The sequence below is a fragment of the Calliphora vicina genome, chromosome 4, assembly GCF_958450345.1.
Source record: "Calliphora vicina chromosome 4, idCalVici1.1, whole genome shotgun sequence".
Taxonomy (NCBI): domain Eukaryota; kingdom Metazoa; phylum Arthropoda; class Insecta; order Diptera; family Calliphoridae; genus Calliphora; species Calliphora vicina.
The window spans coordinates 114399847-114412611 of record NC_088783.1 but is presented as its reverse complement, the minus strand read 5'-3'; the positions used below and the strand labels follow the sequence as shown (position 1 = coordinate 114412611).

Sequence of the window (12765 nt, the reverse complement as noted above, 5' to 3'; positions counted from 1 at the left end):
CTGAAATTGGTTTCCAAACAGCGGGAAAGCATTTTTTTGTCCGGCTGATTTAAAGGAATTTTGTATTTTAAGAAAACGGAGCTGTTAGACTTTTTCTCTTTACTTTTAAACAAATTTTCCTTCCTTTAGGAAATTACTTTATAAAAATGCAGCTAAATAAATATTAATTTCACAGAAGGTTTTTCCGCAATTCTTAACTATAACCGAACAATTCAGCTGGTTAAACTTTGGTATTGTTTGTTATGGAATTTTGCTTCCTTTTTTCTGCAAGTAATCATTATAAACATATAAAGTAATTAAATTATAGGTATTATATCAATTAAATATAATTAATTTTATTTTTTTTGTCAGCTGAATTGTTTATAACCCAGCTGAATTGTAAAATTATGATATTTCTAAGAGGTATACTTAGCTGAATTAAGTTTTACTTAGCTGAATAGCATTTTTCTACATTAAATTTGTTTAAAATTGATGAATGTAACATTTTCAATATTTTTAATCTGCTGAATTGTAAAATTATGATATTTCTAAAAGCTATAGTTAGCTGAATTGATTTTTTGCTTTGCTGAAAATTTTTTTTCTTAGCTGAATTGTAAGAATATTATATTACTAAAAGTTATAGTCCGCTGAATTGAAAATTTGCTTAGCTGAATTAAGTTTTTCTTAGCTGAATATCATTTTTATTCTGCTGAATTGTAAAATTATTACGTGTCTAACAATTATAGTGAGCTGAATTGATTTTTCGCTTAGCTGAATTAAGTTTCTCTTAGCTGAATGGAATTTTTATAAAGAACATTTAGGAAAAATGTCTTTGAAATTTATAAATGTGAAATATTTAACATTTTTGTTCTGCTGAATTGTTTATAATCCAGCTGAATTGTAAAATTTTAAAATTTCTAAGAATTATAGTCAGCTGAATAGAATTTTTGCTTAGCTGAATTAAGTTTTTATTAGCTGAATAGAATCTTTATAAAGAAAATTTATCAAAAAAGTGATAAATTTTACATTCTTCTTCTGCTGAATTGTTTAAAACTTTGCTGAATTGTAAGATTTAGATATTTTCGATAGTTAGCTGAATTGATTTTTTGCTTAGCTGAATTAAGTTTTTCTTAGCTGAATGTAATTTTTATAAAGAAAATGTAGAAAAAATTTCTTTGAAATTTATAAATGTGAAATATTTAACATTTTTGTTCTGCTGAATTGTTTAAAACTTAGCTGAATTGTAAAATTATGAAATTTCTAAGAATTATAGTCAGCTGAATTGATTATTTGCTTAGCTGAATTAAGTTTTTATTAGCTGAATAGGATTTGTATAAAGAAAATTTATCAAAAATATCTAAAAAAGCGATTAATGTTACATTCTTATTCTGCTGAATTGTTTAAAACTTAGCTGAATTGTAAGATTTAGATATTTTCGATAGTTATAGTTAGCTGAATTAAGTTTTTGCTTAGCTGAAATAAGTTTTATATAGCTGAATGGAATTTCTATAAAGAAAATGTAGGAAGAAAGTCTTTGAAATTTATAAATGTGAAATATTTAACTTTTTTGTTCTGCTGAATTGTTTATAACCTAGCTGAATTGTGAAATTATAAAATTTCTAAGAATTATAGTCAGCTGAATTGATTATTTGCTTAGCTGAATTAAGTTTTTATTAGCTGAATTGAATTTTTATAAAGAAAATGTAGGAAATATATCAAAAAAGTGATAAATGTTAAATTTTTATTCTGCTGAATAGTTTAAAACTTAGCTGAATTGTAAGATTTAGATATTTTCGATAGTTATAGTTAGCTGAATTGATTTTTTGCTTAGCTGAATTAAGTTTTTCTTAGCTGAATTGAATTTTTATAAAGAAAATGTAGGAAATATATCTATAAAATTGATAAATGTTATATTTTTATTCTGCTGAATTGTTTAAAACCTAGCTGAATTGTAAAATTATTACGTGTCTAACAATTATAGTCAGCTGAATTGAATTTTTGCTTAGCTGAATTAAGTTTTTCCGAGCTGAATTGAATTTTTATAAAGAAAATGTAGAAAAAATTTCTTTGAAATTTATAAAAGTGAAATATTTAAAATTTTTGTTCTGCTGAATTGTTTAAAACTTAGCTGAATTGTAAAATTATAAAATTTCTAAGAATTATAGTCAGCTGAATTGAATTTTTGCTTAGCTGAATTAAGTTTTTATTAGCTGAATAGCATTTTCCTAAAGATTATTTGTGGAAAATGCATAAATATAACATTTTTAGTGCGCTGAATTTTATATAGACTAGCTGAATTGTAAGATTTAGATATTTTCGAAAGTTATATTTTGCTAAATTGATTTTTTGCTTAGCTGAATTAAAATTTTCTTCGATGAATAGCAGTTTTTATATACAGAATAGATTTTACTTACGTTTTTAGCAGCTGAATAATGCTTTTTAACAAGAAAGAGAAGAAATATTTATCATTTATTTATTATACATTTATAAATATTAAGTAAATTCATGCTGAATAATATTTATAGGCCAGAAAAATGAATCATACACTTGAGATAAAAAGAAATGAACTCAGATTATTCTTTCTACTTTATAAAATATTAATAATTAATTTACCTAATATTTACCTTTAAACCTACTTGTTTAATTGTTGTAAAATAATCAATGTATGCAAACAAATAATAACCTATCGTAATATTAAAACACATTTATGGCCTAAAGTCAATATTAAATAATGAAGTTTATGTTTCTAGTGAAAGAAACTTAATGATTAAATAGTTTAATCTAAAATGGATACCATAAATTGTTGCAAAAATGAAAAAAAAAATCAATTTAGCTGAATAGCTAGCTTGTTACTTGGTTAAATTATTGTTTTATAAATAAATTGTATAAATAAAGTACACACTTAGTTAAGTGAGTACCTATTTGTATTCACTTATATTCTAGATAAGGTAATAAATTGCTTTTTATCAAAGCTGCAAATGGTTTAATTATATTTAGCTTAAAGTTATTATTAAGGGCAAACACAATATGAGTATAAAGATAACAAAACATGGCTATATTGAAATGTATTAAAAGTTTATAAATAAATATTATAATAGTAAAGACAATATAAAGAGTAAACGTTTTAGTTTAACCAGCATAGCAACCAATTATAAGCGATTTATGGAATAAAAATACATTCTAAAATTGTATTATATTTTTATTATAACGGTGTTACAAGAATCGTATTAAATCTTATTATATTTTCTTTATAAAAATTCAATTCAGCTAGGAAAAACTTAATTCAGCTAGACTTAAAATCAATTTAGCCAACTATAACTTTGAGAAATATAAAATTTTTACAATTCAGCTAGGTTTTAAACAATTCGGCAGAATAAAAATGTAACATTTATCAATTTTATAGATATTTTTCCTACATTTGCTTTATAAAAATTCAATTCAGCTAAGAAAAACTTAATTCAGCTAAGCAAATAATCAATTCAGCTGACTATAATTCATAGAAATTTCATAATTTTACAATTCAGCTAGATTTTAAACAATTCAGCAGAATGAAAATGTAACATTTATCAATTTTATAGATATTTTTTCTATATTTTCTTTATAAAAATTCAATTCAGCTAAGAAAAACTTAATTCAGCTAAGCAAATAATCAATTCAGCTGACTATAATCCTTGGAAATTTTATAATTTTACAATTCAGCTAAGTTTTAAACAATTCAGCAAAACAAAAATGTTAAATATTTCACTTTTATAAATTTCAAAGAAATTTTGTTCACATTTTCTTTATAAAAATTCAATTCAGCTAAGAAAAACTTAATTCAGCTAAGCAAATAATCAATTCAGCTGACTATAATTGTTAGACAAGTAATAATTTTACAATTCAGCTAGGTTTTAAACAATTCAGCAGAATAAAAATGCTATTCAGCTAAGAAAAACTTAATTCAGCTAAGCAAAATTTCAATTCAGCTGACTATAATTCTTAGAAATTTCATAATTTTACAATTCAGCTAAGTTTTGAACAATTCAGCAGAACAAAAATGTTAAATATTTCATTTTTATAAATTTTAAAGAAATTTGTTTCACATTTTCTTTATAAAAATTCAATTCAGCTAGGAAAAACTTAATTCAGATAAGCAAATAATCAATTCAGCTGACTATAATTGTTAGATACGTAATAATTTTACAATTCAGCTAGGTTTTAAACAATTCAGCAGAATAAAAATAAAACATTTATCAAATTTATAGATATTTTTCCTACATTTTCTTTATAAAAATTCAATTCAGCTAGGAAAAACTTAATTCAGCTAAGCAAAAATTCAATTCAGCTGACTATAATTCTTAGAAATTTCATAATTTTACAATTCAGCTAAGTTTTAAGCAATTCAGCAGAACAAAAAAATTAAATATTTAATTTTTATAAATTTTTTACACATTTTCTTTATAAAAATTCAATTCAGCTAAGAAAAACTTAATTCAGCTAAGCAAATAATCAATTCAGCTGACTATAATTCTAAGAAATTTTATAATTTTACAATTCAGCTAAGTTTCAAACAATTCAGCAGAACAAAAATGTTAAATATTTAATTTTTATAAATTTCAAAGAAATTTTTTACACATTTTCTTTATAAAAATTCAATTCAGCTAAGAAAAACTTAATTCAGCTAAGCAAATAATCAATTCAGCCGACTATAATTGTTAGACACGTAATAATTTTACAATTCAGCTAGGTTTTAAACAATTCAGCAGAATAAAAATGTTATTCAGCTAAGAAAAACTTAATTCAGCTAAGCAAAAATTCAAATCAGCTGACAATAATTCTTGGAAATTTCATAATTTTACAATTCAGCTAAGTTTTAAGCAATTCAGCAGAACAAAAAAATTAAATATTTAATTTTTATAAATTTCAAAGCAATTTTTTCTACATTTTCTTTATAAAAATTCAATTCAGCTAAGAAAAACTTAATTTAGCTAAGCAAATAATCAATTCAGCTGACTATAATTGTTAGACACGTAATAATTTTACAATTCAGCTAGGTTTTAAGCAATTCAGCAGAATAAAAATGTTAAATATTTCATTTTTATAAATTTCAAAGAAATTTTTTACACATTTTCATTATAAAAATTCAATTCAGCTAGGAAAAACTTAATTCAGCTAAGCAAATAATCAATTCAGCTGACTATAATTCTTAGAAATTTCATAATTTTACAATTCAGCTAAGTTTTACACAATTCAGCAGAACAAAAAAATTAAATATTTCATTTTTATAAATTTCAAATAATTTTTTTTCTCATTTTCTTTATAAAAATTCAATTCAGCTAGGAAAATCTTAATTCAGCTAAGCAAAAATTCAATTCAGCTGACTGTAATTGTTAGACACGTAATAATTTTATAATTCAGCTAGGTTTTACACAATCCAGCAGAATAAAAATGTAACATTTATCAATTTTATAGATATTTTTCCTACATTTTCTTTATAAAAATTCAATTCAGCTAAGAAAAACTTAATTCAGCTAAGCAAATAATCAATTCAGCTGACTATAATTCTTGGAAATTTTATAATTTTACAATTCAGCTAAGTTTTAAACAATTCAGCAGAACAAAAAAAATAAATATTTCACTTTTATAAATTTCAAAGAAATTTTTTACACATTTGCTTTATAAAAATTCAATTCAGCTAGGAAAAACTTAATTCAGCTAAGCAAATAATCAATTCAGCTGACTATAATTGTTAGACACGTAATAATTTTACAATTCAGCTAGGTTTTAAACAATTCAGCAGCATAAAAAAAATAAATATTTAATTTTTATAAATTTCAAAGACATTTTTTTCACATTTTCTTTATAAAAATTCAATTCAGCTAGGAAAAACTTAATTCAGCTAAGCAAATAATCAATTCAGCTGACTATAATTGTTAGACATGTAATAATTTTACAATTCAGCTAAGTTTTAAACAATTCAGCAGAATAAAAATTTAACATTTATCAATTTTATAGATATTTTTGCTACATTTTCTTTATAAAGATTCCATTCAGCTAATAAAAACTTAATTCAGCTAGGCAAAAATTCAATTCAGCTGACTATAATTGTTAGACACGTAATAATTTTACAATTCAGCTAGGTTTTAAACAATTCAGCAGAATAAAAATGTAATATTTATCAATTTTATAGATATTTTTCCTACATTTTCTTTTTAAAAATTCAATTCAGCTAAGGAAAACTTAATTCAGCTAAGCAAAAATTCAATTCAGCTGACTATAATTCTAAGAAATTTTATAATTTTACAATTCAGCTAAGTTTTAAACAATTCAGCAGAACAAAAATGTTAAATATTTCACTTTTATAAATTTCAAAGAAATTTTGTTCACTTTTTCTTTATAAAAATTCAATTCAGCTAGGAAAAACTTAATTCAGCTAAGCAAAAATTCAATTCAGCTGACTATAATTGTTAGGCACGTAATAATTTTACAATTCAGCTAGGTTTTAAACAATTCAGCAGAATAAAAATGCTATTCAGCTAAGAAAAACTTAATTCAGCTAAGCAAAAATTCAAATCAGCTGACTATAATTGTTAGACACGTAATAATTTTACAATTCAGCTAAGTTTTAAGCAATTCAGCAGAACAAAAATGTTAAATATTTCACTTTTATTCATTTCAAAGAAATTTTTTCTACATTTTCCTTATAAAAATTCAATTCAGCTGGGAAAAACTTAATTCAGCTAAGCAAAAATTCAATTCAGCTAGGTTTTAAACAATTCAGCAGAATAAAAATGCTATTCAGCTAAGAAAAACTTAATTCAGCTAAGCAAAATTTCAATTCAGCTGACTATAATTCTTCGAAATTTCATAATTTCACAATTCAGCTGGGTTATATACAATTCAGCAGAACAAAAATTTTAATTATTTCAAAAATAATTGTTAGACACGTAATAATTTTACAATTCAGCTAGGTTTTAAACAATTCAGCAGAATAAAAATGCTATTCAGCTAAGAAAAACTTAATTCAGCTAAGCAAATAATCAATTCAGCTGACTATAACTCTTTGAACTTTCATAATTTCACAATTCAGCTAAGTTTTAAACAATTCAGCAGAACAAAAATTTTAATTATTTCAAAAATTTTTTCCACTAATTTTTTTTTTTTTTTCAAAACGTTTTTCTTAATGTGTACTTTAGCACTTTAATTATTTTTTATGATTTTTTTTTCAAAAAAAGTTTGAAATTCAAATACAAATTTTTAAGTTTTCAGCTGCACACAATTGCTACAATGATTTTTTCAAAGATTTTTTGTATGTTTTTAAAAGAATTTTGTTTTATTTAATAAATTATTTTAATTTTTCTTACAACAGATGGTTTCATCCCACAATCTCGGGCATTGAAGCGGAAAAACTTCTCTTGGAACAGGGCTTTGATGGGTCTTTTTTAGCACGTCTCTCTTCTTCAAATCCCGGTGCATTTACATTATCTGTAAGACGGGGCCAGGAAGTAACACACATTAAAATACAAAATAATGGTGATTTTTTCGATCTCTATGGCGGTAAGTATTCAAATTTTTATTAAAGAATTGTGAGGCAAATAAATTTGTACTAAAATTCGTTTTATTTAATTATTTTTTAGGTGAAAAATTTGCTACCTTACCTGAATTGGTACAATATTATATGGAAAATGGTGAATTGAAAGAAAAGAATGGACAAGTTATTGAACTAAAACAGCCACTGATATGTGCCGAGCCAACAACAGAAAGGTAGGCTTAAAGAAATTTAAAGTAATTAAGACTTCAAAGTTCCCTATACAATAATTATTAAATCGTCTCTTAATGAAAGTAAATAAATATGTAATTGTTTATTAAAAATATTCCATTTCAATTTTACTATAATTCTATTGCAATTGCGAAAATATTCCAACTATTTCAAGGTTTCTAATGACCCCCTTGTTAGTTTACAATTAGTTATGTTAATATGTTGTCATTTTCAATTTAATGTTTCTATAATTAGAAAGTTTTTCTAACATTCCTTGTATCAATAATTGCATACAATTTGTTTTGAAATTATACATTTCTTTTGTATTATGTTCATTAAACAATAAAAACAGAATAACACTAAGTAACGAGGTTTATTTCAAAACATAAATCCCCCACAATTTTCACAAATTTTCGAAAATGTCCAAAAAGTATTTTAATTTTCACAGAAGCTAAACTAAATTTGCATCAAATAGAGCATAATTTTACTTGTTTTTTTTAAAAAAAATTTGAAATTTTGAAAATTAATTTCGAAATTTTGAAAATTATTTTCGAATCTGATCCCAAAATTAAATTTTTACCACAATTTTTGATAAATTCATTTAAAAAACATAAAAATTGCTCTAAAATTCTTGATTTTCTGTAATTCAAAACAAATCCCAGAAAATTCCCAAAGTGGGATTTTTAAAAAAAAAATTGGGAATTTAAAATTTTTCTTAAATTCATTAAAACATTAAGTAAATTGAACGAAAACATAGATTTTTAGGAACTCCAACAAATCCCAGGAAATTTTCAAAGTGGGATTTTTGCTAAATAAAATGGGAATTTATAAATTTTACTTAATTCATTAAAAAACTTAATAAATTATGGCAGTCCATAGTTTTTTTTTAAGTAATTCTGACATTCTTCCATAAATTTCCTAGTAAATACCTAAATTGGGAATTTTCTGAAACAAAATGGGAATTTAAAATTTTTGCTTAATTCGTTAAAATATTAAATAAATTTAAAGAATTCTTGTTTTTTTTAGTAATTCTAGCAAATCCCACTAAATTCCCAAACTGGGATTTGTCCCAAAAGAAATGGGAATTTATAAATTTTTGCTAAATTCATTTAAAATACATAAAAATAGAGATAATACCTACTTTATTTGAGATTCTAATAAATTCCATAAATTTCCTAGAAAATCCCATACAATAACTAAATTGGGAATTTTCTTGAACAAAATGGGAATTTAAAATTTTTGCATAAATCGTTAAAATATTAAATAAATTTAACGAATTCATGATTTTTTAGTAATTCTAGTAAATCCCAGAGGATTTTCAAAGTGGGGATTTTCTGAAACAAAATGGGAATTTAAAATTTTTGCATAATTCGTTAAATTATTAAATAAATTTAGCGAATTCATAATTTTTAAGTAATTCTGGCAAATCCCAGGAAATTCCCAAAGTGGGATTTTTTGTAAACAAAATGGGAATTTAAAATTTTTGCATAATTCGTTAAAATATTAAATAAATTTAACGTATTCATAATTTTTTAATAATTCTAGCAAATCCCAGGAGATTTCCAAAGTGGGGATTTTCTGAAACAAAATGGGAATTTAATATTTTTGCATAATTCGTTAAAATATTAAATAAATTTAACGAATTCATAATTTTTTAATAATTCTAGCAAATCCCACGAGATTTCTAAAGTGGGGATTTTCAGAAACAAAATGGGAATTTAAAATTTTTGTTTAATTCGTAAAAATATTAAATAAATTTCAGGAATTCATAATTTTTAAGTAATTCTGGCAAATCCCAGGAAATTCCCAAAGTGGGATTTGTCCCAAAAGAAATGGGAATTTATAAATTTTTGCTAAATTCATTTAAAATACATAAAAATAGAGATAATAACTACTTTATTTGAGATTCTAATAAATTCCATAAATTTCCTAGTAAATCCTTAAAAATACCTAAATTGGGGATTTTCTGAAACAAAATGGGAATTTAAAATTTTTGCATAATTCGTTAAATTATTAAATAAATTTAACGAATTCATAATTTTTAAGTAATTCTGGCAAATCCCAGGAAATTCTCAAAGTGGGGATTTTCTGAAATAAAATGGGAATTTAAAATTTTTGCATAATTCATTAAAATATTAAAAAAAATTTAACAAATTCATAATTTTTAAGTAATTCTGGCAAATCCCAGAAGATTTCCAAAGTGGGGATTTTTTGTAAACAAAATGGGAATTTAAAATTTTTGCATAATTCGTTAAATTATTAAATAAATTTAACGAATTCATAATTTTTTAATAATTCTAGTAAATCCCATACAATACCTAAATTGAGGATTTTCTGAAACAATATGGGAATTTAAAATTTTTGCATAATTCGTTAAAATATTAAATAAATTTAACAAATTCATAATTTTTAAGTAATTCTGGCAAATCCCAGGAAATTCTCAAAGTGGGGATTTTCTGAAATAAAATGGGAATTTAAAATTTTTGCATAATTCATTAAAATATTAAAAAAAATTTAACAAATTCATAATTTTTTAATAATTCTAGCAAATCCCAGAAGATTCCCAAAGTGGGGATTTTCTGAAACAAAATGGGAATTTAAAATTTTTGCTTAACTCGTTAAATTCTTAAATAAATTTAACAAATTCATATTTTTTAAGTAATTTTGGCAAATCCCAGAAGATTTCCATAGTGGGATTTTCTGAAACAAAATGGGAATTTTAAATTTTTGCTTAACTCGTTAAATTCTTAAATAAATTTAACGAATTCATGATTTTTTAGTAATTCTAGCAAATCCCAGGATATTTCCAAAGTGGGGATTTGCTAAAACAAAATGGGAATTTAAAATTTTTGCATAATTCTTTAAAATATTAAATAAATTTAAAGAATTCATAATTTTTTAATAATTCTAGCAAATCCCAGAAGATTTCCAAAGTGGGGATTTTCTGAAACAAAATGGGAATTTAAAATTTTTGTATAATTCGTTAAATTATTAAATAAATTTCAGGAATTCATAATTTTTAAGTTATTCTGGCAAATCCCAGGAAATTCCCAAAGTGGGATTTATTTGTAAACAAAATGGGAATTTAAAATTTTTGTTAAATTCTTGAAAATACTTAATAAATTTTACCAAAACACAATATTTTAGTAGTTTTAGCAAATCCCACAAAATTCCTGGAATGGGATTTTTCATAAACAAAATGGGAATTTAAATTTTTTTTTCAAATCATTGAAAATGCTAATTAAACTTTATTTATATTCATATTTTTATTAAAAATCTGTTAAGAATCATTTGTTTTACACCCACTTAACAAATGAATAATTGTTAAATTTAAAATTTTTAAATACACCAGATATTTAGTTCAACAAGTTCAATGAGTTCACATACTTTTTATTTAAATATTTATTAAATTTGTTGGCATTGCTTATAAACAAAGACAATAATGTAAAAAAAACAAAACAACGCCTCCCTCTCAAACCTCTACAATCCCAGCAAACAGTCAGTGCGGCTTCATGATCATGTTAGTCAGCCAGCCCGCTGTTAAAAGGGATGTATGATGATACAAAAAATTATGACTTTTTTTTGCACAAAAATTTTACAACGCAATTTACTGCATATGTACGAATTTTAAACAGTGGGAGGCAAAATAAAACAAGTTTTTTCTTTAAATTAATTTAAATTGAAAATTTTCTTATGATTTATTTTTAATGGCTGTTTTTTTGACATTGAGTGTACGTACGTACTGTGTTAAATTTTGCGGATGCTTCAGCTCTCTAATCTTTGTTTTCTTAATTGTTAAATTTGCATGGTTTTTAATTATTATTATTATTATAATTTGTTGTTGTTATTTATTTCGTTTGTTTATTTTGTTTATGTAGTTTTAGCCTAATTTGGTTTTTAAAGAAATTTATTTTATTTGTTTTTGACAAATACATTTTTGTTGTCATTGTTTTGTTGTATTGCAATTAAAAATAACAAAATAAGCACGCTTTTGCTATAATAGTTTCATTCATACTCCCCCGCAACAAATATTTGAGATTTATTTGAATATTAAGTTGTTGTTTACTTGTTTTTTTTGGAGAATTTTATTTCAAAACAAATTTGGTCACTAAGGTGTAACAGCTATACATACATTCTTACCTACGATATAGTATAAAATTTCGTTAAAAGTGAAACAAATTTTTGATTTTAAAACAAAAATACAAAGTTCGAAAATTCGATTTTTAAGGAAATTCATTAGAAAGTGTTTAAATTACTTAAAAATTAATTATTTGCAAAATTTTTAGTGAAAATAGCCAATTTTGCTTATGTTCGAAAATTCGAAATTAAGTTCGAAAATTCGATTTTTACAAAAAATCATTAGAAATTGTTTAAATTACTTAAAAATTAATTATTTGCAAAATTTTAAGTGAAAATAGCCAATTTTGCTTAAGTTCGAAAATTCGAAATTAAGTTCGAAAATTCGAAAATCATTAGAAATTGTTTAAATTACTTAAAAAATTATTAATTGCAACATTTGCTGTGATTCCTAGAGAGTTTTCAGCAAAAATTTACCGATATTGCTTATGTTCGAAAATTCGAAATTAAGTTCGAAAATTTTATTTTTACAAAAAATCATTAGAAATTGTTTAAATTACTTAAAATTTAATTATTTGCAAAATTTTTAGTGAAAATAGGCGACTTTGCTAATGTTCGAAAATTCGAAATTAAGTTCGAAAATTTGAACTTTATGAAAAATCATTAGAAAGGGTTTAAATTATTTAAAAAATTATTAATTGCAACATTTGCTGTGAATCATATAGATTTTTGAGCAAAAATTTACCGATTTTGCTTATGTTCGAAAATTCGAAATTAAGTTAGAAAATTCGAATTTTATGAAAAATCATTAGAAATTGTTTAAATTACTTAAAAATTAATTATTTGCAAAATTTTCGGAAGAAAAAAATTTTTTTTTCTTATGTTCGAAAATTCGAAATTAAGTTCGAATATTCAAAATTTCTGAAAAATTAGCAGAAATGGATAAGTTAATGAATTATCCATTATTTATA

At 23.3% G+C, this 12765-nt stretch overlaps 1 protein-coding gene across 2 annotated transcripts in view; it reads left to right on the top strand.

Annotated features, from left to right (window-relative positions):
• Positions 1-12765, top strand: part of csw (corkscrew) — an 87914-nt gene that overhangs the window by 4812 nt on the left and 70337 nt on the right. For both annotated transcript variants that reach the window (XM_065506661.1, XM_065506657.1), the window contains exons 2-3: positions 7328-7515; positions 7596-7722. In XM_065506661.1, the coding sequence (XP_065362733.1) occupies positions 7328-7515; positions 7596-7722 (315 nt within the window). The remainder of the gene's footprint in view (positions 1-7327; positions 7516-7595; positions 7723-12765) is intronic.